Source organism: Plectropomus leopardus, chromosome 9 (genome assembly GCF_026936395.1).
Source record: "Plectropomus leopardus strain MGB_pleo_1.0 chromosome 9, ASM2693639v1, whole genome shotgun sequence".
Lineage (NCBI taxonomy): Eukaryota > Metazoa > Chordata > Actinopteri > Perciformes > Serranidae > Plectropomus > Plectropomus leopardus.
In genome coordinates, this window is record NC_142184.1 from 21,035,896 (window position 1) to 21,060,735 (window position 24,840).

Consider the following 24,840-nt stretch of genomic DNA (forward strand, 5'->3'; position numbering starts at 1 on the left):
ACTGTGGTGAGTTCACAGTGCAGGAATTTATTTTGCTGTCAGGCTGTGGGCATCAGTCAGGGACAGCTACCACAAGGCCAATACACGTCTGAGATACTTCTGATGGTTAAATAAATGTTTAAAGCCATACAAAATGCCAAATTTATATTCATTTATTATGTTTACTCCAAATAAAAACAAAGTTTAACTTTGTCACATGCATTAAAAAACACAGGGTGAAGTCAGGTAAAGTGGGATGTCAGATAAAATGAGACAAATGAGGTTTAACATCTTGGGCTCTTTTATATAATATAATTAATATTAGCAGCTAGTCACTGAAAATGTTATGGCATTGTTATTACAAATGTACTTTGCATAAAAAAATATTTTATTGATCTGAGATAGCTAAGGGGTAGGGGTGGACAGATTATCAGCCTGGCTGATTATTGGGGCCGATATTTGGCGTTTTGCAGAATATCTGTATAAGCATTTTATTTTAATCAGCATGGGAGAAACATTTACTGTGTAAAACCTCCTGGAGTAATTTTTGTTGATTAATTTTTATTTCAATTTTCACTTGACTTAAAAAAAAAGTTGCAGGGAACCTGCTGTATCTGATGTTTAAAGGTTCAGTTTTGATTAAACATTTACTAAAGGCATTAAAACAACAGTTCAAAATATTGGTTATCGGTCTCATTAAGTACTAACAATCATTATCAGCCCTGGAAAAACAACAGTGGTCGACCTCTATTTGTTATCTCAAATGTGCTTTACATGAAACAATTATTTTTATTGATCTGAGATAGCTAATGTGGGTACACAAAAGATTAAAAAATTCACTGGTCACAGAAATTGCAAGGAAAGTCACGTGGCATTGATTATCTCATGTTGGTAATAACGGTACGGCAGCTAAAATAATAAGGGTATAACGACAAACATGGTTTTAAGATGTTTCATTATATTACTTTTTTGACTATTAATCAAAATATTTTCATAATACACTTTACTTTTTATGAGAAAGAGTTTTGAGTGAGTATTCACTGCATTCAGGTAATATGAGACAAAAAAATTTGGTAAAATGATTCATTTTTCTGAGGTGAAACCAGCATGTTTTTAGGATACCAGGTGCCATAAAATCATCACTTGTGCTATTGTGTGCCACCCTGTAATGTTACAGTAATATTACCTGTAATATTACAGGGTGGCACACAATAGCAATATTTGCGTCACTTAAAAATATTAATCATGACGCAGTGAGCCACAATATTTCAGAATTAGGTAAAATTGTTACTCACATGCAAGCACATGTCCAATGTAGACAACATGCAACCAAAGAAACAGTAAGCAAAACGACAGGGATAGCATGGAGGAAAAGTTGGAAATTGTTTTTAATAAGCAGCCAGAGGTTACCTTAATGATTTAATGAATAAATGACTGAAATGATCAATGGATTTGACCATTTAATAAACAAAGCATTTTGTCCCATTTCACCTGAACATGTCATCAGAGTGAGGTAGGGGTACTCTGTGTTTAAAGGTCCTAAGATATTCCACTTATCACATTTTCTTTATAGAAATACAGCAGAGAACCATAACAAGTTCTAAAAGTCACATTTATGGTCGTATTCATAGTTTTAGGTGGTTTTCTTGATGATCTACTAAAGTTGTCCCACATTACCTGACTTCACCATGTAAACCATAACTGGGCTCTAAGATTTAATCCTGCAAACTGATGTCACATACATCATAATTTGAAACATCAACTTCTCATTTGAAAGTAAGGGATTGTTATTTATGAAACGGGAGAGGGTAGCGCAAAAATGTCAAAACAAATTCAACACTGAGGAGGGACTTATTTTGTTTTTTGGGGTTAGAGGAGGAGCACACAACTTTAAATGAGTGTATTCTGTATTCATTTTACCGCATAATTACATTTATCATAGCCAGAAACTGTAAAAACTGAAATTATTGTTGGATTTCCGACTGTCCTTGAACACATTATGTGTGAAGAAGGTTTCCATCAGGAAAAAAAAAACCAACCTAAGCTTACATTAGTGATATTTCATCAGAATCACTTTATTACATGTCTCATTTAAAATTTGGCAAAAAAAATATGCCCTTTGCACTTAAGTAACCAGTATGCAAGTTTTTTAAACTCCACAATTTCTTCTTCGGCTCATAATTTTTCATTCTCAAAAATCAAAGAATAAGTTAATACATTTTAAAATCTAACAACCAATTTAAGGTGGAGGAACCTTTATGCATTTTATCTAAGTCACTCAGGGAGGCTCAAGGAAAATTCTTTGTATCTGCGGGGAGGATAACAATTAAAACAGATAAATAACAATGAAGTCACACCACAGCCACCCACTCCTCTAATAAATAAAGAACAGTCTCTAACATAAGTGGACTATAAAATGTATACCTGCAAACTAATGTCACACATATCACATTTTGAAATATAAAGCGTCTCATCTTTAAGTAACCACAAGCTATTTTCATTTAAAGCCTCTGCATCAGACCACTGTCCTCCTCCAGCAGTGCTCTTTAATTACACAAATGAATATGCAAATAGGCAGCACTTAATCTTGTAACCCCCCCCACTTCTCCTGTTGTCACACAATGTGTGTGTGTGTGTGTGTGTGTGTGTGTGTGTGAGAGAGAGAGAGAAAGAGAGAGAGAAAGATGAATACACCTAAGTCAAAATTAGCCTAACTAAAAATCTTTGAAACATTTTTATTTCTGTACATTTTTTCCCTACTGGAACATTATCTTGGCTACAATTAAATAGTTACATTATTATTATGAGTTGTAGTAGTAGTAGCAGCAGCATTAGTAGTAGTAGTAGTAGTAGTAGCAGTGGTAGTAGTAGTCGTAATAGTCCTGTTTTAAATGTTGTATTGAGTCATGATCTAATTACAGAGTTTATTTCCCTTTTAATGCACATAATGCAATTAAGTAATAATATTTTGTTACCGTACTTAAGTAGTTTTTGGGAGTATCTGAACTTGACTCGAGTTTTTATACTTCTCTTAACTTTCACGTTTACTCATCCACGTTTCCTACATAAAATGTATACTTTTACTCCAATAAATTTCCCCTAAGCTTTCTTTTACTTACTACAAAACAGGGAAGAAGGATGGGAGGAGGGAAGGAAGGAGGAGGGGAGGGATGGATAGCAGAATAAAAGGATGTTAGGATGTAAAAAACTGGATTTAGTTAGTTCGTTAAATCCTTTAACCCTTTGAAACCTGAGCAAATTGGCTGGATTTCTTTCAAAAACACGGTAAGAGGGCAACAATCAACTAAACAAGCCCAAAAATTGATATAATTAGGAGAATTATGAATATATGTAGGAACTTCTCACCCTCGTTTTTGGATAATATGTAATATATAAGAACCCCCCGCTATTTTAATTTCCATGTCACCTTTTACTATTTTTGCAGGACATTTTTGGCAAAGTTGCTCATTGAGTGTTTTTCTGTGTTTGTGAAGGAAATCAGACCAATTTTCCCAGGTTTCAGGGTTTAAATGAATGGCATCTGAATGCAGCACAAGAAAACTGATGTCAATCTAAGTGTTAAAGGGTTAAGTTGTGAAGACCTCCCTTTTTCTTCAAGCGTAATATAGGCTCCATTTTTAAGGCAGTGTGAATTTTAAGAAGAAATAAATTTCATTATCTAAAAAATTTTGACTGTGGGCTTTTTTATCACTAGCATTTACTTGTACTTTTACTTTATTAGGGCCTAGATTTATTATCACTGAATTACTTTTAAAAGGCTACTTAAGCTGGAGTAAATGTCAGTTGCTTTAAGACTTTTACTCAAGTATTATTAATAGGTGTCTTTATCTTCTACCAGAGTCATTTTCTGATCAGATATCTGCACTTTTACTGAATTGTTGCTTTCAGATCTGCCACTGCGTACACGTGACGTCATTGGCCGGAAATAGCCGTTGTTTTAGTTTGCGGTCAAAGTAAAAGTCTCCCGGATTTCACCGTTAAAGTAAATGGAGTTTAAAGCACTTCTGCTGTTTGTGAGTGCTCTGTGTTTGAGTGCTCTGACTTCACCACAGGACAGTGAGTATAGTCAGGACCAGGGGTGGAAGGAGAAAAGATCATGTAGATTTATCTTAACCTTTATTTTATATACGTATATTCTTTTTTAACGAAATATTCAGCTAACGGTACAGAGAGTAGCCAACGCTTAGCTAGCTTACGGTCTGTATCTGAATATGTTGCCATGGTGACTGAGAAATTCATGTAAAGCCAGTCAATTATCATTTAAAAATATCCGTGAAAAAATCCCACTGCAACAATAGCCCGACTTGATAATGTGTTTTTTCATGTTTACTTTCCTTCTCTTCTTTTCTTTACATAATTATTTATCCTCATCTGTCTGTCCTTTCTCATGAATACTCTTATTACAGCCTATATTTTTTAAAACAATTTTCTAATTGTTTTTGATCAATGTCAATAGATTGTATGTTTATTATTATTATCGTCACTATTATTTTTAGATAAAGATTCTTTATATATAGTCTATGGTCAAGTCCGTTGAGGGTTTTCTGGGTTTCCCCTGCATGTCTCCTTTTCTTAAAATGTATGACATTGAAGTTTTTAATATGTGCTAAATAAATAAAATTAACTCATGTAAAATTGACGATAGAATTATGAGTACAAGTAATAGTGTTAACTTTTTTATTTACACACAGAAGTCTTAATAAAATGGATATTTCCTCTTGAGTCGTTGAAAAGCTCACTCTTCCCTCTACACGAGTAATATCTAAAGTGACACTACATGTAACTTTAGAAAGAAAAAATACAAATGAAAAATTTAATTCATCAGTATTAAACGCAGCATTGCTAAGTTTAACACATAGTTCGAGCTAAAGAGGGATTGTTTATGACCAGTAACGTTAGCTAAGAGCAGCTAATTCTAGCAAACACAGTAACGTTACTTACGTTACTGACTGTGGTGAAAATGCTAGCGCTAATGTTTTACTGTCACAACAGTAAAACAAAGAGATAAACACATCTTACCTGTACAGGAGACATGTTTGTTGTTTTCGGCTTGTGGTCCCCGGAGCTAAAGTCCAGTGGCGCGTTCAAAAACTGTTTTCACCGGTTTGTTCCGGTTTCCGGTGTCATATCGAAATGTGTTCCCTCGTCAAAAAGTGATTTCCTGTTAATGCGTAGCGCCCCCACGGTGGCTATCACAACACACACGACACCTGTCTGAATGACATGTTACCTCTGAATTATGTTAAACGGTCTTCAAAGGGTTTGGGGGTTTTTGTCCCAGGTGTACTCAATCAGCAATGACTTTCTTATAGAGCTTAGCTACATATTATAGGCTACAATGTCAGTTTTCATTTCAAACTTTCTTTGGCATATTTAATGTTAATACCCATGCCAATAAAGCCCTTTATATTGAACTGAATTAAATCATGCCACACTAAAAAGGCTGTGCACATGCGTAACACAACAGGGTGCTAAACACATCACCATACATCAATGTTTTGCCACATTTTGTCAGAGCTGAATCATGGATGCATCGAGCTGAATGTGGCCCTGATGTAGTTACTGTAACACAATAGGATCCGGTTTACTAAAAGTTAAACTATAATCAATTTGTATCATTAAACTAAAAAACTTAAACTTAAACTATAGTGCAGTTTATCACAATGTGCAATTATCACCATGAGCAATTGCTGTTTATAATAATTTATAATATAAAGAGGTAGCAGATCATCACCTCAGAAACTGAAACCTGAACATTTTCAGCATTTTTGCTAGTTGATAGATTTAAATGATTAATACTTTTTAAAATTGTTTTGGACTATCTCTGTTGATTGACTAATTGATTGGCATATTATATCAGAACTAAATGAGAGTAATGTTATGTTGGTAGTGTCACACACCTCAGATGCAGCTACTGTCACATGACCGCCTTCAATAATGTAAACAAGATGTAACAAGAAACAAGATAAGATATTTTCAATAGTGACAAGAAAACTTTATCTGATTTTATTTCTGAGGCTGTGGGCAGCGGCCCCTGATGGGCCCCCCTGGCGGGTCTCGTATAGTGGGGGGCCGGGCAGCTTCTGAGGGGGCATGGCCCTGGCAGGTCAGCATCCAGATCATGTCCCGGCACCTCTGCGGTGGGACAATCATCAGCAGCCTCTATGTGCTCACTGCTGCACACTGCTTCAACAGACACCTGTGAGTATAACTGACACACGTCACTGATGAGACCCACCTGCACTCAGTCACATTTGGACTATAACCCACTGTGATTTTGCACATGGACTAGACAAAATAACAAACAAATTATGGAAAACATTGCTTCTAAAGTGAACTAATAACAAAAGAAAATGTGTGAGACATATTTGGTTAAACGCCAGTTTGCGGCATTTTCCAGTGATAAAGGATGTCTGCCAGCTGCAGCTGTCAGTCGTCAATCATGGCTTGTGAACTTCTAAACTAGGCAGCGCTGATCAAATATGAATACTGCATTTCCTGTTTCTCACCCTAAATGTTTTCAGAACCAATTTTAGTGCACTGTTTAGCTGTAAAATGAGAAAGTTTGTCTACTGTTTGCAAGATGGCAGCTGGATTGCATAACGTTCTCATTTTACAGCTACACTGTACACTAACATATGTTTCTGAAAACATTTTAGGCGAGAAATAGATAATATGGTAACAGAATCTTGATTCATATTTGTTCAGTGCTGCCTAGTTAAACTGCGTTAAAGACACCTCTGCTCTGATTGTTTTAGTTTGGGCACAGTGGATTCTTTCAAATGCTGTTAGAAGCACAACACATAGGAATATATACAGTATACAGTATATATATATATATATATATATATATATATATATATATATACACAGATTATCTGTTTCATTGTTTCATGTACTACTACCTGGATATAATGTTGCTTATGATGCTTTGTGTTGATGGTAATGTCAGAATAGCTAGCCATGGTCATTGACATTAGACAACATGAGAATGTGACTTAATAAACTATTCTCTCCATACTCAATTGCATACTGAACTTTAAACAATATTAAACAACATATGAAGGTATAAAGAGAAGTTGCCATGGAAGTCATGATTACAAATACTAAACACAAGCAAATCTACAAGAAACACAATTTAAAGCTAAAGTAACAGGGATTCACATATAGATCACACACATAGAGTCCGTCTGGATTTACCATCATGGTTCCCTGCATGCAGATAAGAGGTCCATATGAGCAGGTTTCTCAATATGTTATTTTACACAGATTCAGGGTCACTATTTTGCTCCCTGTCTTAGTATTTCACAGATGAAGGTTTTAAAGGATGTGAGGAGGAAATAAAACGTGCGTCTGATGACAGATGGTTGCAAAACACAATTTACGTGTAACAAACTATAGTTGCAGTTTGGGGCCCTTGGACATGAAACACCAAGTGGCCCATAAATTCAGCCATGAGTTCAGACTGAGAAACGCTGCTGTGATTCGTCCTAGTTTGACCCAGTGTTGTAGTGGTCTGATTTCTCCCTCTGAGTTCTTATGATTCATTTACTTTTTTCTAAAAGTTTTCATGCTTGACATTTTTTTTCCTATCTCAATACAAGTGTTTAGAGAGTTTAATTGTGTGTACACGTATCTGTACAAGTATGTTTGTTTCAGTGTTAAGGCTAAACCACTATTGTTAAATACCATTTGTTTTTGATCTCCACTGACATTACACATGAAAAAGAACAGACAGTACTTATTGAATATGTGCTTTATATTTTACAGGAAACCAGTTTGCAGAAATGACCGAGAGCAGCTTTTGTGTACTATTTAACATGTGAGAAAATGGACAGTTTGTGAAGGAAAAGGCTGTCAGTCATAAACAGTCAAATACACTCTGTTCTGTGTCCAGGCGAATCAGAGGCTATTTCCGTGTGGTGGCCGGACTTAACATGATATCTTCTCCAGGAGGTCAAACCCAGATCCGCTTCATCCGTGAGGTCAAAATGCACAAGGGCTACAACACCAGTACATCTGACAACGATGTGACTATCCTGCGAGTCAGCTCTCCCTTCATCTTCACCGACCACGTCCAGCCTGTTTGCACTCCTCACAATGTGACTCATGAGTTCACTCTCAACTTCAGCCATTGTTTCATCAGCGGATGGGGGAGCACCTCTTACAGAGGTTGGTTAAAAAAGTCACTAACTCGGTAGAATGGTTATAAAAGGCTTAGCATCCCAACACACACACATACACACGCACACATACACACACACGCCTGCTGCAGCAAACCATCAGTCACAGCAAAGAGAGAGAGAAACCAAAAAACTCAGCTCTTCCAACAAGGGCCTTACATAATCAGACCATGATTAGGGGAGTGGTTTGGGGAGGAGGGAGGCCTGAGGCTGCATTCAACATGATCACACTGATAAAAACTGAAATGAGGGAGCACCTCAACACATATTCATCAGCTTCCATGTTTGGGCGTCCACAGGAGGAGTTAAAGTTGTTTACAAATACTAATAAACACTTGTGTCTGCTTATGAAGCCTGCAGGTCCTTCCTTCCCACTGCTGTCAGACTGTACACTGTATTTTTAAGTGTTGCTCTCGTATAATTGCTTTGCCTTGTATAAGTGTCATGTTGGTGTTTCTGCTGCAGGCCGGCTGATGAACAGACTGCAGGAGGCGGAGGTGGAGCTCATTGACAGGAGAACATGTAACCTGATCACCTGGTACAATGGCTTCATCACTGAAAACATGATCTGTGCTGGACTAGAGAGCGGGGCGGCTGATTCCTGTCAGGTGATTATTCTTTTAGACAGTTTTAAAACCAGCTGCAGTTTCACTTCAATAAGACAGGGCTGCTGTTTGTGTGTGGTGTGCCTCAGGGCGACAGCGGGGGCCCCCTGCAGTGTTACAGCGAGGAAGAGGACAGGTTTTATGTGGTCGGAGTGACAAGCACCGGGTACGAGTGCGGACTTCCTCACAGGCCAGGGGTGTACGCCAGAACCAGCAGGTTTGCAGGCTGGCTGAAGACGAGTCAGACAGCATCAGCATCAGCTGCACTCAGACTGAACACAGGACTGATCTCAGGTCTGCTCACTGCTGCTCTGATGCTGCTCTGAAACATCCAGCCTGTCAGCAATAAATACCACTGCTGTGTACATCAGACTGAGTACGTAATTTTAGCTATCTGGATCAGTGTTCAGTTGTTCCACTAACTCATCATTAATATTTTAGTTTTAACAGTTTTAGCCTGTTAAATTTACGAGACCTTGTTTTTCATGGCCTGGAAGTTTTTCAATGAGTGTCTTACTCTGAGCGATGGTCTCTAATATAATACAGTATTTTCTGCCAAAGTTAGACCAATTCTTCTTATTTTACAAGAAATGCCTTTATTTGAGTTTATTCTCAGAATTCTGACTTTAAAGTCAGGACTTTGAGATGAGCGCTTCAGCATAATGAGTGCTCTGCTCTTGGGGCTTTATGTATATATTTAATGCCAATACATTTGTAATTTTAGTTAGGTAGGGTTTTGAACACAGGACTTTGTATTGGTAATTGAATAGTCTACAGTGTAGTATTACTACTTTTGTTTAACTAAAAGATCTGAGTATTTCCTCCACCAATGGCCTGGTAGACCTCTCATCTCTTGGAAAAGGTTTTCAGGTCTTCTGGACCAAAATCCATCTCTTAACTTATTTACATTTCACAAAAGCACACTGTATATTAGAAAGTAAGAAGCCCATGAGCATTTATTTATGTATCACTAACATTTACAGCTACTTCATTACGAAATAGAAACAATCAATACCAGACAAATGAAGTTTTTTCTTATTATCTTGCAACTCAAAAACTGTATGAAAGGCAAATGGCAGACTCTTGGTCAAAGTTGCATTATTGTTGCAGTATGAAGTAGACTTCTCAAATCATCATGACTTTGCAACAATCATGTTACTTAATGTATGAATGAATGCCTGAAAAAACACAGCAGCATGGTGGGCTCAGTTGTGATTTCAAATGTACTGTTCGTGATTTGTTGTAAACAGCATGAGGAGAGATGGATGATTGGGAGGGTAGGATAAGGATGCCAGGGTATCCCACACCTTCTTAAACATAAAGTTCAAGTACTTTTCAAGGACTTTCCAGGCTCGTTTCCCTCAACGTCAAGGACCCAACAGAGTATTGTTTGAGTTAAGGATCAAGGTTAATTACTGTTCAGACACTGAGAAATATTATGAGTTCTAGCAGGCATTACAATCAAAGAAATGTCTATTTTTGCACAAACTATATAAATGGAGGCACTTTAAATGACCCATGTCTATTTTCAAAAAAATGTCATTGCCTTTTCGAATTCAAATTCAAAACATTTTTCAAGGATCCTTGGAAACTCTTTCATTCTAAGAGTCAGCCAGGAAGTGCCATAGCGATTACTATTATTTAATAATAATTTTCATATTTTCTTTAAAAAATGAAATGAGAACTTTTACTGAAAATTACGTTTAATATGTGAAATTGTCAGAAACAGGGCCATGACGACATCACAGAGGGAGCAAATTAAATGTCCTCAGATGAAGTGGTCAGACTGACACCTGGTGGAAGAGAGACGCTACTTTCTTTTAATGCAGCAGCTTCCAGAGACGTCTGGAAGAGAAACAAGGACAAAACGACAGGAGAAATTCTGACAAAGGATTTTTTTTTTTATTTGACATGAAACACATCCAATGACAGTGTGACAGTGTTTTTTGTCAAGTAAGACATGTTGTTAGAAGTTATCGCACCATTGACTAGTTCAGAATGTCTTTGCTGCAGCTCGACGATGCATAGTGAACAGACAGTCGTTGAGGTATACATTGTGGGCCCTTGAGTTTGTTTCTTTTTGTGTGAAAGATCCTAATTTCATTACCTCACATGTACATTTTGTGCTTAGAATAACTTTGGAGGTTTGAAATGCACGCCATTCCTCACAACACCACAACTTGAAAACTGAAATAAATATCAAAATGGAAATGGTGGATGTGTCGAGTTGCATTGTCCATGTCAAGAAGGTTTTCATCGGATCTCTGAGCCGATAAAAACTGGTGATGACGAACGATTTTATAACTGAACAGTGAGTGAAATGTTGGCATGGAAAAAGAATGACTTTTTTTCACACAAAAAAGGGCGTCCAGGAAGAAACCTTCTTTGTTATGACATTGGAGGACAAAAGTTTGTCAACTTTCTCTTATTGAATAGCACCAATGTCTATTGAAAAGGCTTGAAGGCCAACATGACATTATAAAACTTTATTAAAACTTGTTGGAGTGAAACAGAAGCAACAAAGCAATTATCACACAGCAGCTCAGAAGCTTCACTTTGTTATTCATGTGTAACTCAAACGTGCCCAGGATACTGGCTCGCAACAGTGTCCGTCACTGAACGATGAGTGGTTTATTGTCGTGTTGTGCTGTACGTAGAGCTGCTTCTACATAAAAAACAGCTGTTTGCAGAAGTTGTGCAGATTTAAAGAAAGATTGTATCAAGAAAATATGGATAAAACCCCTAGAAAACATATTTGATTCCAATCATGGATGGAAAGAATTAAAATACAGTGGTGGCGACATTAAAAAAAAAAAGAAAGAAAAAATGGTTTAATATTCTGGGATCGTTTTCTTACAAAAGACAAACTTTGTTGCACCAGAAAAAAGCCAAATATCACTGTTAAACTGGACACACACACTCACACGCACACACACACACTCCCTCATGTATACGCACACACACAGATAAAATGATATTGGGAAAGTGCACATCGTTCCTGCCAAAATAATCTGAAACCTTGTTTCCTCTTTTGCAATGTGATACCATTAAATTAACAATGCAGAAAAATGCTGTCAAGTATGAAAGATCAGTCAAGTTTTTATCGACAAGGTTCATATCCATGTACACATTAACACCAGTAATACAGTATTTGACCTCTAAAATACAGTATACAGACAACATCCTTACCCTCATTTATTGCCTCCATTTCTTTTCTATAAAGGAGGATTTTTAGCATTTTTAAATCACGGGTTGCTCACTGATTGTTGCTCATTCCTAATTTTTTTTCAGTGTTACAGACATTCAGAAAGAATTGTTTTAAATGGTAATGATGAAATGAGAAAGGCATGACTGAAAAACATCTTTGCAGAAAGAACATGACACCCCCCTTCCTCTAAAAAAAAAAAAAATGTGATATGAGTTAAAAAACTGGCGTCTGATTCCACTTGTGAAAATAGTGGAATATTTATTTAAATAGTTCAGCTAGAAATGAGGGATTAAAAAAAGTAAAAGTAATGAAGTTCCACAGGTTTAGTAAGGCAAAGTTCTGTCCTCTTTCTTGATATCTTTTTTTTTTTTTTTTTAAATGGTATAAATACAACAGTCCGTCATCATGAATGTCACCATGGTGCAATAAAAAGGCACTGACCTGCCTTCTGAGGATCTACATTGATCTAATTGACTGCGACGCTAATACTAAAGGAGAAGTGTGAAGGATTTAGTGGCATCTAGCAGTGAGATTGCAACTGAGTGCGCCTCTACGGCCATTGATCTGTTCACTCCTATTCTGAAGCCTCAAGTTCAGCAGTATGGTAGCAGCCATCTTGAAGTTTTGGAGCAACAGTGACCATATTTGGACGAGAGGTTGGAGCTGTGGAGGAGCGAGGGGTGGATCTGACGCCTTGCAGACAGCCTGTCATTTAAAGAGGCCTCGCCCTCAATTATGTGTAACCGTAGGGCGTGTTTCCACCTTGCGTTTTTGTTCTCAGCACCAGTGTCTTTTTTCAAGCTTTTACCAATGAGGAGTGGGCATCTGTGGCTGCACGTGGCCGCCTGGAGAAAAAGTGCCACGCCCGGCATATTTTTTCAGAGTGCTCCACATTTTATGTGTGGCTGTTCTCTGCGCTTCTGGTTGAAAATCTTTGAACTTTTCAGAAAGGCGCTTACGATGCCAATCTATGGCAGTCTATGGTCACAACAAAGACAGAGACGGAGCCAGCCTCAAGTGTCCATTCAAGAAACTGCAGATTTTGGCACTTTCTTATTGGCTTCATTTTCAGCCCTGCTGCTTGAGGAGACAGTGGTGGTCTTTGAGGCCGTTAAATACATCGCAACAAGTGAATGGAAAATTCTTTTAACTGTACAGTTCGGTCCTCTCCCGTCATTTTTAAAATGTCTTTGTTGCGTCCTACGGTCATGTCTCGCTTGAACCACACTAAACGGCCTCCACGATCTCTGGTGGTACTGTCCCGTTTCATCCGCAGCTACAGACGGAAAGCTCCGTATGTCCGGATCTAATGTTGCTCACAACTCAGCACTATGTTTCATTAATTACATAGTTATGAATATTATACTGCATTTCTGCTCATAGATGCCCCTAAAACCTACACACCGCACAAAGATGCTCTTTGCTTTGTTGTGGGAAATTACACACAGACTGAAAGCCAGCGTCTCACTTCAGTTCAAGCCAGGAAACTATTATTATCCTGTCCAAAATTTGACCAAAACATTTCTACTCAAGATCAACATACTCAGCAGGCGGAGTCTGTCTGGAGTCCGTGATACTCCACCTTCTCATGAAGACTGAGTGATATGCTGCCATCCACCGATCCAAACAAGCCACAGCTTTTTTTTTTTGGTCTTCACATTGCCACTGATTGCATCCCAAATTAGCATGCACACCTAAACACCAGGTATAGCTTCAACTTGTCTTCTGAAAATTGGTGCTTTTAAAAAGAAACATGTTAGTACTTCACAATCGTAAGAACTATCTAACGGACTGACTCACACCATAAATGAATCTGTGTTTCTGCCCATCAAAGATCACTTTTAATATCTACGTCTGTATGTTTATGAAGCCAGTCTTTCTTTTCCCACACCAACAAATAATTCAAGTGTATTTTTTTTAGGACAGTTTGTAGCACGTGAATGCCGACAGCACGTCTGCTGGCAAATCCAGTATGTGATGGGAGGTGAGAGCCACGGTGCACCTGGTAGAGGAAGGTAATGTGTCGGGACCGGCCCCCCGCAGGGCTGCACTCGCTGGTGGCACTGTTTAATACTGATGTGGATTTGCTCTGGTGAAAGCAGCAAACATGGGGGGTGTCTCCTTGAGGCAGGTGAGACAGGAAGTGGACTCAGAGGTGCGAGGACTTAAAGTGCAAGAGGGTGAAAGTTCCAGCTCCTCTCAGCAGTTCCAGTGCGCCATCCTGCCTTCAAGAAGCGACGGGGTTAAAAAAAAAAAAAGAAGCACACAAAGATGAAAACCAAGGAATGGAAGGAGGGGAGGATTTCTTTCTTTGATGAAAGCATGTTATTAAAAGTCTTTATAAAACATGAATTGGAGCCATGAGGGAGAAGTGGGATGCACGGGGAGGATCAAATTTCCTCCATTTGACATCTACTATCAAGAGGAGAGAAAATATCCTCCCCCCTCAGTAGATCTCAGTGAACCTGGACTGCAGCGATCGAGCAGGTGGAAGGAAAGAAGGAACTGTTTCTGTGAGGGAAGCACGTTCTCGTTACTGTACTTGCATTCCCACATTGTTTGGTGTTTTGAATGTGTCTGAGGTTTAACATCAGGGCTGCTACTGAACGCACCCCAAAGTCCTTCTCCCTCGCGTCCGTTCTCAGAGCCTGGCTCAGTTTTCTGCATTTTCGTCGGTTGGTGAATCACATGTTGTAGGCCACGTAGATGGGGTCCAGTTGGTCTGCCAGGAAGGAGTCTCGCAGGTGCATCCTCTGCTTCTCTCCTCTGGAGTTGATGGGGATCACTCCGGGGTCCACGATCACCACCACCCCGACGATGAGGTGGTGCTCCTCCAGGACCACGTTGGTGACGAGGGGCACCAGGTCCAAGGCTTCCTGCTCTGAGCCGCTCAGCTCCGCCACCACCACCAGCAGGTTGGTCCAAGTAAACACAGCACTGAGGAGCAAGAGGTGTTTGGTCATGTTTCTGTGTCTTTCTTAGTGAGTGTAGGGAAATATAACTGTATATTTGATGAAAATGACCAAATGAGGAACTTCACCTTTCTGCAATGCAGCGGTGGGCTCGGGACACAGAGGTCTCTATGTCGATGGGGTGATAGCGTAACCCCCTCAACTCCAACGTTTCATCAAGAGAGCCCACAACAAACAAGGCATCATGACGATCTTTAGCAGAGAAGAACAACGGTATCTGATTATTACCAGTCCTGAAAACGCACCACTGGTTTTCAGTTGTGGATAGCTGTATTGTAGCTCAAGTGATCTCATCACAACCAGGTCTCTAGTTTATAGTTATGGATGATATGATAATATAAACTGTAAGACATAAATGTGTCTACCTTTAGACACAAGTTATGCATTTATCATTTCCCGGATGGGAAATTGTTGCAGCAGCACAAATATAGCAATCGTACAGATAAGTAAAGACGACGAAAGAATAAATAATAAGGGGTGTATAAAAATTATATTAAAAAGAAAAGAATAAAAAAAAAAAAAAAGTGTGCAAAAGCAGATGGAGACAAAAATTGTAAAGCAACAGTAGTGATTAATAGCAGCAGAGACAGCACGCCTCCGTTCAGTGTTCATCACACTGACGTGATTCAATAGTGGCACTTAATGTATGTCGATATTAATACAGATTTAATATAAATGTAATTTAGAATATGATGAAAAAATATTATCATTATGATTTATAGCATCAATGCGATTATATATTTTTATTTTTCAATTCATATGTTTATTATACTTGTTTGGTTAGATTAGCAATCATCAGTTTTCCCTAAGCTTTACTACATCATGATATATTTTAATGTTGTAATATAAACTTGTATATATCATGATAGCATACGTTATTGATACTGCCAGCCTCAAGACTGTGTTCTGTGTCCTCTCACCTCCGCTTGCATCCAGCAGCTCGGTCCTCTTGATGAAGCCCAGGTAGCCCGTCCTGGCCCACAGAGTGTGGGGCTCCCCAAAACTGAGTCTGGTGTTGAAATGATCTGCCTGCAGGCTCTCCTCCCCGTAGATGGTGTAGTAGCCGCTGGCACTGTGAGGGCTGTTCACCCAGATCTGAACAAAAAAGTGAATCAGGCCTGAAGTTTTGTTTTTTTTTTTGCACATTTCTGTGACCACTAAAATCTGAGTTTTTACATAAGTTTAAAAAAATACATATAAAAGCATCGATTTTTGTGTCATATAGCAGCACCCACTTCGCTCTGAGCAGTTGAAACCAATCAACATGTTACAGATGTATGAGAGGAAAAGGTGAAATGTTTAAACATCAGCATCCCATGATGCTCTCTGCCCACTCACCTCCCCGAGATGTGAATCTCCTAGCGGGCCTCTGGTCTCTGGGTTGACTATGATGACCCTCACTCCTGGTAGGATCTTACAAGAGAACATAAGAGGAGAGTTTAGCTTCACTGATAATAGAAACCACTTCTATAACCTCTCTGGGTCTGTGGCCAGTGAGAGCATCACGCACGGAAGTCTTTTTAATCGATGATCAATACTTACAGTGCCAGACTCCATCAGTGGAAGACTCTGTGGCGCTCCTCGCTCCACCAGCCTCACCCTGAAGGATACGGACAAAAAAAAAAAGGCCTGTCAATCATTCTTTTCAAAAGGACTAACATGCTGTTTTTGTTTTCACTAGTTGGATTATGTGACAACTGCACTTGTTTCCAGTGTTACCTGTCGTGGCGCAGAGACTTCATGTCAACATAGACAGTGGAGGGATCTGGTCCAGCAGTGCCCTGAGGACGCAGAGAGGAAAATAAATACTCTGAAATGTAATTAATCCGAATGAACGTGAAGCGTTTTGGCCCGTTTATCATTCAGTTATACTTAAGATTGTCATGGGAAAACATTTCTGTAGAATGGAATAAAGAAACATGCTGGTTGTAAGTCAAATATAACAAAAATAACTAAAAATGACTACAACATTAAACTCTGTTAAGTTTTTTAAAAAAAAAAGCAGAGAATGCAAAAGAATGAGATAAATTAGGGCAAAGTTTGAATTCAGCGCGTGTCTATATGAAACCAACCTGCATGCAGATGGCCAGGTTCACCCTGGAGCCGAAGGCGGTGCTGACGGCGCGCGGCGAAAGGCCGAGGTCTTTGAAGAGCTTGGAGAAGGACTGCGTGAGAGAGAGGCGAGGACGCTCCTCTGCTATCACCACACAGCTCCGCACGCACGACAGATTCAGACCCCGCGCCTGGAGTCACACACGGATAAAGGTTATTCACACTTTGAACAGCTGAGTGTAGACTGAGCCTGACGCGAACATGAAATCTGCATTAGTGGGTGTTTTTATCCAAAGTGCGCTGAAACATAAGAACCAGATTTATGAAGTAAATAGACGTAAACTTCCACATGCTGTTAGCACTTACAGTCCATTCAATAAGTGTGCAACTAATGTGCCAGATGACCCACAGCCTGGTCTGTTGCCGTGGACTGAAATTATGGACATGTACCAGTTTACTTTTTTTTAATGATCCATATCTCTCACCCCCTTATTTCACGTTTTCTCTCTACTGTAGCCTCACTCAGAGAGTTGTAAAGTGACCAAATAAATATAATTTTTAAATGATTAAATCAGAGAGGCGTTCACTACTTTTCTACACAGCAGAGAAGATTCTGTTGCAACCATTTTATTACTGTGTTGTTATTATTAGAGTAACGACAGAGCAGTAATTTCAAAGGGGAACCACATGTTGCATCATTATTTTGGGTGTGTGTGAGTGTGATTCTGACCTTCAGTATCTCCGTCTGGGTGCCCAGGCCTTTGGTGCAGAGCTCCATGACAGAGTAGGAGCAGAAGGTGTCTCTGATCTTGTACTGACTGAGCGTGCTCAGCCACAGAGGCAGCGAGCTCTCCAGCTCCAGGGGAGGGATAAGAATGGACTGGTGACCTGAGTAAACACTGGGGCAAAAACACACTCGCTACAGCAACAACACCACATTTACAGGATCACTGTGTATGTGTAATATAATACTTGGCCTGCTAGGGCTTTTCCATACACATACGCTAGCTTGGTTTGACTTGGAATGAGTTGGCACCTCAGCCCAGTGTGGCAGGGATTTGTGTGTCCATTACTACAAGGCATCTTGAGTACATGAGATTTAAAGCCAGTGGGCTGATCAACATCTGAAGCTCCCCAATTACTTTGCTGTGAGTGCTTTCCATCACACAGTATACCACGTGAAAGAAGTTGACCTGCTGGAGATGTCACCACTACCTGCTTTTGGAAGTTGGGTTCAATTTTGGCCCAACTCTCTCAACACGTAATAGTCACTAGGGTAATGACGTGACTTGACTAGAGATGTAATGTTACGTTATAGGATCCACGGACTGGACAGCAGTATCGATAATGTCAAACTTTTCAGATTTTCAGGTTTTGAAAAAAGTGGGACCGGGTACTCAGTAGTAATGGGTTTCTTTCCCAATCACTAGTTGCGTCCAGAAGTTCCGATGGAAAAGCCCTGTGTGTGTGTGTTTGTGTGTGTGTGTGTTACCTGGAGAGGCACCACAGGACAAAGCCCAGGCCACAGTATGGGTCCAGGCAGATGGCTATTTGGCGTGAGGAGTAGAGCTCACACTGCAGCTTTATGGAGCGGCACAGAGTACTGACCGCTGCATGAGACATCTGACAAGACAAAGACATGAACTCTTAACGAATAACGCATTTTGTCATCAAACATACACAGAAAGAGCAAATCCATTTCAGGTCCAACTGGCTAAAGTGATAACTTCATGTTATGATGATAATATATGTGACGATATGCACGATAGGTGAGTTCAGTTTACCTTGACTCCAGTCAGCATGCCCGTTGTGGACACACTGAAGTCCAGGTAGGCCAGCATCTCAGCTGTAGGGGGTTTATAGATGTGCGGAGGTCGCTTCCTGGGGAGATCATCTGAGAGAAAAGGAAAGTGAATATTTGTTATTTTCTTACTGGACAAAATTAATCACACACACATGCACTGTCTTACTGTTAGTGTTATTGTTTGCTATTGGGCAATGTGCTGCAACCTGGTAATTGCTGCATGTTTTTGTATTTGTCATTTGTAGCATCACTCTGCTGCAACTGGCTGAACAATTTGGATTACAGAGAGTAGCTTCTGGTCTACATTAGGTTTCTCCAGTATGTTTAAATTTAGGCAAGGAGCAAACAGGACACCCTGTGGCCTGAAGGGAAACACATTACTAAGTGTTTGTGCTAATCTGTGCATTACAAACTCGTGTCCTAAAGGCAGTAAAGTGCACAGTGCAGCTGCTTCATGTCATGCCAAATACCTCTTAGTTGTTCTAATTTAAACAAATCTCCTGTACCTGTGTCGATGATAGTGGGCCACGTCTTGATGTTGACGCTGGCAGCAGCCTCCCTGGACCTGAGGATCCTCATGAGAGGCTGAGTGGTGAGGATGCAGGCTGCTTTGCTCACCTGTGACACCAAACAAACATAAAAAAGTTCACTGATGGATAAAAACTACAATGCTTTTAGGCATTTTAGGGGGATATACTGAAAGAAATGTAACACAAAAAGTATGTTTTCTTTAGTGTATACTCAACTGAAACTAAGAATTATTGAGTTTTCGGCTTAGAGAGAGACATTTATATCTATATTGGGTTTCTACAGTAGCCTAGAAGAGACAAACTAAACACTGGCTCTGGAGAGGGCCTTCTGTGTTTTTACATTACTTTAACACTAGATGCCACTAAACCTTAAATACTACACCTTTAACAGTGAACTCTGATATAAAGCCTCCATACAAGGTGCCACTCAAAAAAACCCACATTTAATTAATGTTCTACTTTATTGGTCCCTAAGGTGAAATTAAATTTGATCTACTTTCCCCTAGGGAAATCACATATAGGGGTCAACAGCAAAACTACAATGACTCAGTTGAGACTCAGTTACTTGCATTAGGACTTTTCAACACTTACAATAGATATCTCAGGTGGAGCATGAAAAGTAAAAGTAAAAGCTCATATTGCTTTGACGTATGTATTTATTTAAGTGCTTGAAAGTGAAGTAATATTGAAAAATTCAGCAGTGCTATAATGTTCAGTACTACTACTTTGAGTAGCAAATAGTTGATGAATTTATTAACCTTTAATGCTTGATTTAAAGACACTGTGTGACAGAAGCTGTATTAATCATAATGTCAGTGTTGTGCACTCACATCTATGATCATGCGGACAGTGGGGAGAGTAGCAGCCAGGTTCTGTGGGTGGGGCGGCCTCACCGTCACAGGGATGACCCCCGCATAGAGACAGCCATAGAAGGCAGCTATCAGGTCAACACCTGCACAAATAAGAGACGGACAGGAACATGGTGAACAAAAAGACTGACAAATACAACAGCTGCACTTTTTCTACTGTATATTAAATAGAAAAAGAAGGAAATGTGTTTGTCAACAATGATGAAGTGTGTGTGTGTGTGTGTGTGTGTGTGTGTGTGTGTGTGTGTGTGTGTGTGTGTGTGTGTGTGTGAGAGAGTTGACCTGGGGGATAAAGCAGCACCACATTGTCTCCTGTGTTGAGGCCTCCTCTCTCCATGAGAGTCGCTGTGATTTTCTCTGCTCTCTTGTGCAGCTGAGCACAAGTGGCTGTGCACACTGCCACCCCCTACAGAGAGAAGACAGGAAGTACAGCTGAACACACCCAACAAAATGGATCATTATTAGCACCAAAGGTAAAAGAAAGACTAGTATGTACTATTTGTGTGTTACTGTTAACTTGATTTATCTGATGTGTGTGTGTGTGTGTGTGTGTGTGTGTGTGTGTGTGTGTGCTTTGCCTCATAAATTCAATGCATCCCTTTCCTTTACAGCAGTACACTAAATGTTACCGACGTGGCAACTTTCTTGCTAGTTTTAGTGACTTTTCTCTCAAAAAAGTGACACATTTATTGACTTATTCTCAGACGTAATCAAAGTAATCACAGTCCACAGCTCCTCTTCCAACATCACTACGTCTCCTTTTGTGCCATGTTTATGATTATATTTTATTTATTTATCTCTTTTTTTTTTTTTTACATACATTTTTTTTTCAGTTGAATTATATTTAAGTTCAGGATAATACACTGTTAAAGACATTCTTTTTTAAATGCATGATGTTTCAAAAAGCCATTATTAATTTTGTTAAATAACTGGGATCAATAAGATTATGATTTTGCCATAATGGAGCAGCCCTACTGTGTGTGTGTGTGTGTGTGTGTGTGTGTGTGTGTGTGTGTGTGTGTGTGTGTGTGTGTGTGTGTGTGTGTGTGTGTGTGTGTGTGTGTGTGTGTTCATGTTATCTACCTTTGCATTGAGCAGCACATACAGAACATGGTCTGGGTCGGTTTGAGCTCTCCACTGCAGAGCTTCAGACAAAAACTGGTGCTGGTAAAGAGAGTGTGACATCACATAAACATTAATAGCGGACTTACTCAATATATCCACTGTACACAAAAAAAACACACACAAAGCTGCATCAGTGACAAATAATAATCCATTTAAAAATAATCCAACAGATAAAAACACGTACTGTAAAAGCTTGCCTGAAAACAGTGAATGTGGTGGCAATTCAAGTCATCCAACCAACTCAAAAATAAACAACAGATACATTTGTTCATTTCGAACAGTGTGGAAAAGAGAACAGAAAACATTTTTAAGTACGTAAAAGATATTCAGTGAAGCTTTTGACTTTTCACACAGGGACACACAAGCACACAACAGATTATGTTTTTTGCCAAGTGCAGGGTCAAGTTGAGACTATCTGCATCTGGAGCCACTAACCAGCTATGAGCCTTTCAAACAAAGGGTCGGGACAACTTTGAAAACAACATAAACGTGCCTCAGCGCAATCTTTCCTAACGACAAACAATCCAATGGCTATTTTTAAAATTAAACACATTGGCAATATTAAATGCATCATTAGTCTCTTGATCAGTCGTATGAGTAAACGGAGGTGCACAGGATCGCAAAACGACAAGACGTGACAGCAAAGAAAGTCCAGTTAAAGGCAGACGCCAAGAGAACATTAGGCAAAACGCAAAGTGACAGAGAAATAAAGTTCACACTGTGACGTTCTCTGGACAAACAAACATCATTTATAGAAGTGTCACGTTAAAATCACTGGCCCAAGTCATCCTTTGCACCATTCTCTCTCTCTCTCTCTCTCTCTCTCTCTCAGTCAAACAACAGGTCGTGCTCTGGTCAACAATTAATCAGGAGTCACATCATGCAGACCGGCTGCCCTGACAACTCATCAAGCCATGCTACACGCGGGAGCATTACAGTGAACACAGCGAGCAGAGGTGCACACCAAAATATTCCTATTTAATGCTGTTATTCCGGGGTTTATCATGAGATATTAGCATAATGCATCACAGTATATGATTACATGGCCTTTAATGGTCACATGTGATGGTTTTCTCTATTACCTCCTTAAAGCAATAAAAACAAAAAACTTCACTTTGAGTAAAGCAGATTGATATCACTTAATTTGGTTTGGCCAAACAGTTAGGCTGCCAGCCAACTCCCATCCTGAAGGAGATGGCAAATAAAGTCTATCATGGAACACTTATAAATGCGGAGTGCTATTAAAACTTCCTTTAATGTATTTCTGTATTTTAGTTTAAGTGTGTGGACCCCTGCTGGCCAAGGAACCAGCCTGGACAGTCATCTCTGTGTGTCGGGCCAAAGCTGCTGCTGGTGGCCATCAGGCTGTCGCGGCTGCAAAAGCACATCTGACTGACAGAAGCAGCAGAAGCAAAGACGGCTGGGAAAAGAGGGCCAGGCTAGAGCCTTACCATCATGGTGGGCCACATACAGAGCTAAAGCCCAACCCAAGCAAAGTTAAAGGCAGAACAACAACAACAGAGATTTAGGATCAGACAGCAGCATCCATTTTCCCCTGACTGGTACAGGGGCATCTTTGACCTGGTTAACACATTCAGAACATTTACAGTTTACACATCAGTTTAACTTCTATATATTTGAGTTTCATGCTGTAAAGATTATTTTTTATAATTATTCAATGAATTACTGGGCTATAAAACATCAGAAAATAATAAATAGGACATCACATTTTCATAGAGCCCAATGTTACGCCATTAAAAGTCCTGTTTAGTCCCATCAACAGACCAAACGACAAAGATATTCAGCTTTCAACAATGTTTAGACAGTGTCATAGATTTGGCTTTTTTGCTTGATAAATCATTAAACTACTAATCGATTATCAAAAAACTTGCAGATTATTGATTGACTAATTATTGTAGCCTTAACATGGAGTATAATATAAAGCGACTAAGATTAGCAACAGTATAAAGCTTATTAGTATAACTGTTGTCTCACTGTCCAGGTGTTAATGTTAGAGCCAATAATTCCTTTAGATATAACAATTCACAGTAATATATATTAAACTCATGAAAAACAATGGGCTATTTTCCTGACAACATCTATTATTAAAGGTTAAGTTTTGTATTTTTCAGCCTGGACCTTCTGTTCCCATGTTTTTTGTGTTGAAGTGACTAATGGGAACAACGATCTTTGAAAGTGGTTCAGTATTGAGGGAGAGGGCTGCAGCTGCAATGTAAACACTCGGGTCACGATTGTGCTATCAATGTATGTCCACTAAAAGTGCTTGTTTTTTCCACTGACAGGCTCGGATTATTGATACAGGTGTCAGACAACAGCCAGACTCCGTTTAAATAAACAGTAGCGTTAAAAAAATGAAGCATACTTCATTCAACATCGACAGAGACAAAATCAAACTCACAAAAAAGTGTCTTGGTTTGTCTTTCCACTGTTCTAACAATCTCCAACTCTGTTTGGTTGAAATAAACCCTTAAATCACCCAGCTAGATGTGAAAATATGCTGGATCTATACACACAAAAATTACTGGGTTAGGTTGGGTTTGGTGATAGCGATTTTGGAGCTGTTTCTAGTCAAACAAAAAGGCTGACCTCTGTAGGGTCCTTTCCATAATAACACAGAATAACAATCTGAGCCTATCAGCGGCAAAAACAAGCACTTTAAGAGGAAGTAAATAGACGTTGCAAACATGACCTGAGTGGTTTCCCAGCTGGTGATTAACAATTTCAAAAATCATTGATCCCATTAGTCAATTAGACACAAAAACATGAGGAGATAGTGTCCAGGTTGAAAAAATACCAAACTTACCCTCCGAGTTCTGATAACTATTCTAGGGTTAGTGTGGTAAGAGTGTGGTTCTGGGTCAGTACCTTCCGGATCAGATCCTGGTCCTCCACCACACCCAGCTCTCTGCCTGTAGCCTGAGCGATCCGCTTCCCTGCCACCAAGTTCCCAACCAGCATCGAAGCCGGACCGACATCCACTGAACAGATCAAAGACAATCAGATTTTATCTAGTGACACATTTACAACCACAAATTTGTCATTTCTGTGATGTTATAACGCATCAGTGGATGTGGTCTAAGGCGGCCTACCTGGCTGTTTCTGGCGCGGCTTGGGCATGTTGGTAACACAGGTGTGCGGGCACATGAGGATATTACAGGGGTGCAGGTTTCCCTCCAGAAAGTTCTGCTTGGTTTCACAGATGTGGATGCCTCCAAGGGGCGTCTTTGGGAGGGTGTTGGCCGGGACGAGGGCGAGGCAGTACAGGCCGACCTGATGGATACTGTCGATGGCCTGTGAAGAAAATGGGCACAGTGAAAAATACTTTAATGAATGCAATATTAACACTGTATATCATAAAAATTTCCTCACAAGAAAGGGTTGTTGAGTGGTTTTCTGTTTTTCTATGTGTTTGTACACATAAACACAATCATAAAAAAGAAAATATTCATATATTTCTTTAGTCATATTTAT

At 39.5% G+C, this 24,840-nt stretch overlaps 3 protein-coding genes across 3 annotated transcripts in view; 1 reads left to right on the top strand and 2 right to left on the bottom strand.

Moving 5' to 3' along the window:
- scn8aa (sodium channel, voltage gated, type VIII, alpha subunit a) overlaps nucleotides 1–5,099 on the bottom strand; it is a 63,513-nt gene extending 58,414 nt beyond the window's left edge. Inside the window, exon 1 of the mRNA XM_088082203.1 lies at nucleotides 5,020–5,099. The gene's annotated coding sequence lies outside the window, so the exon portion shown is untranslated. The remainder of the gene's footprint in view (nucleotides 1–5,019) is intronic.
- On the top strand, nucleotides 3,987–10,650 carry LOC121946563 (transmembrane protease serine 12). Its single transcript, XM_042491181.2, has 6 exons — nucleotides 3,987–4,056; nucleotides 6,018–6,201; nucleotides 7,898–8,172; nucleotides 8,649–8,791; nucleotides 8,878–9,164; nucleotides 10,512–10,650. Exons 1-5 carry the CDS (start codon nucleotides 3,987–3,989, stop codon nucleotides 9,112–9,114), a joined length of 909 nt encoding a protein of 302 aa, XP_042347115.2. The 3' UTR covers nucleotides 9,115–9,164; nucleotides 10,512–10,650.
- Nucleotides 10,651–10,668: 18 nt separating this feature from the next.
- dip2ba (DIP2 acetate--CoA ligase B (putative)a) overlaps nucleotides 10,669–24,840 on the bottom strand; it is a 53,128-nt gene continuing 38,956 nt past the window's right edge. Inside the window, exons 23-38 of the mRNA XM_088082205.1 lie at nucleotides 24,459–24,660; nucleotides 24,235–24,347; nucleotides 21,307–21,387; nucleotides 20,506–20,629; nucleotides 20,185–20,306; nucleotides 19,331–19,442; nucleotides 18,805–18,914; nucleotides 18,513–18,643; nucleotides 17,751–17,919; nucleotides 17,041–17,211; nucleotides 16,688–16,749; nucleotides 16,511–16,568; nucleotides 16,307–16,381; nucleotides 15,889–16,063; nucleotides 15,037–15,160; nucleotides 10,669–14,933 (exon numbers count right to left, since the gene is read on the bottom strand). Coding sequence (XP_087938331.1) covers nucleotides 14,681–14,933; nucleotides 15,037–15,160; nucleotides 15,889–16,063; nucleotides 16,307–16,381; nucleotides 16,511–16,568; nucleotides 16,688–16,749; nucleotides 17,041–17,211; nucleotides 17,751–17,919; nucleotides 18,513–18,643; nucleotides 18,805–18,914; nucleotides 19,331–19,442; nucleotides 20,185–20,306; nucleotides 20,506–20,629; nucleotides 21,307–21,387; nucleotides 24,235–24,347; nucleotides 24,459–24,660 — 2,082 coding nt within the window. The 3' untranslated portion in view covers nucleotides 10,669–14,680. The remainder of the gene's footprint in view (nucleotides 14,934–15,036; nucleotides 15,161–15,888; nucleotides 16,064–16,306; nucleotides 16,382–16,510; nucleotides 16,569–16,687; nucleotides 16,750–17,040; nucleotides 17,212–17,750; nucleotides 17,920–18,512; nucleotides 18,644–18,804; nucleotides 18,915–19,330; nucleotides 19,443–20,184; nucleotides 20,307–20,505; nucleotides 20,630–21,306; nucleotides 21,388–24,234; nucleotides 24,348–24,458; nucleotides 24,661–24,840) is intronic.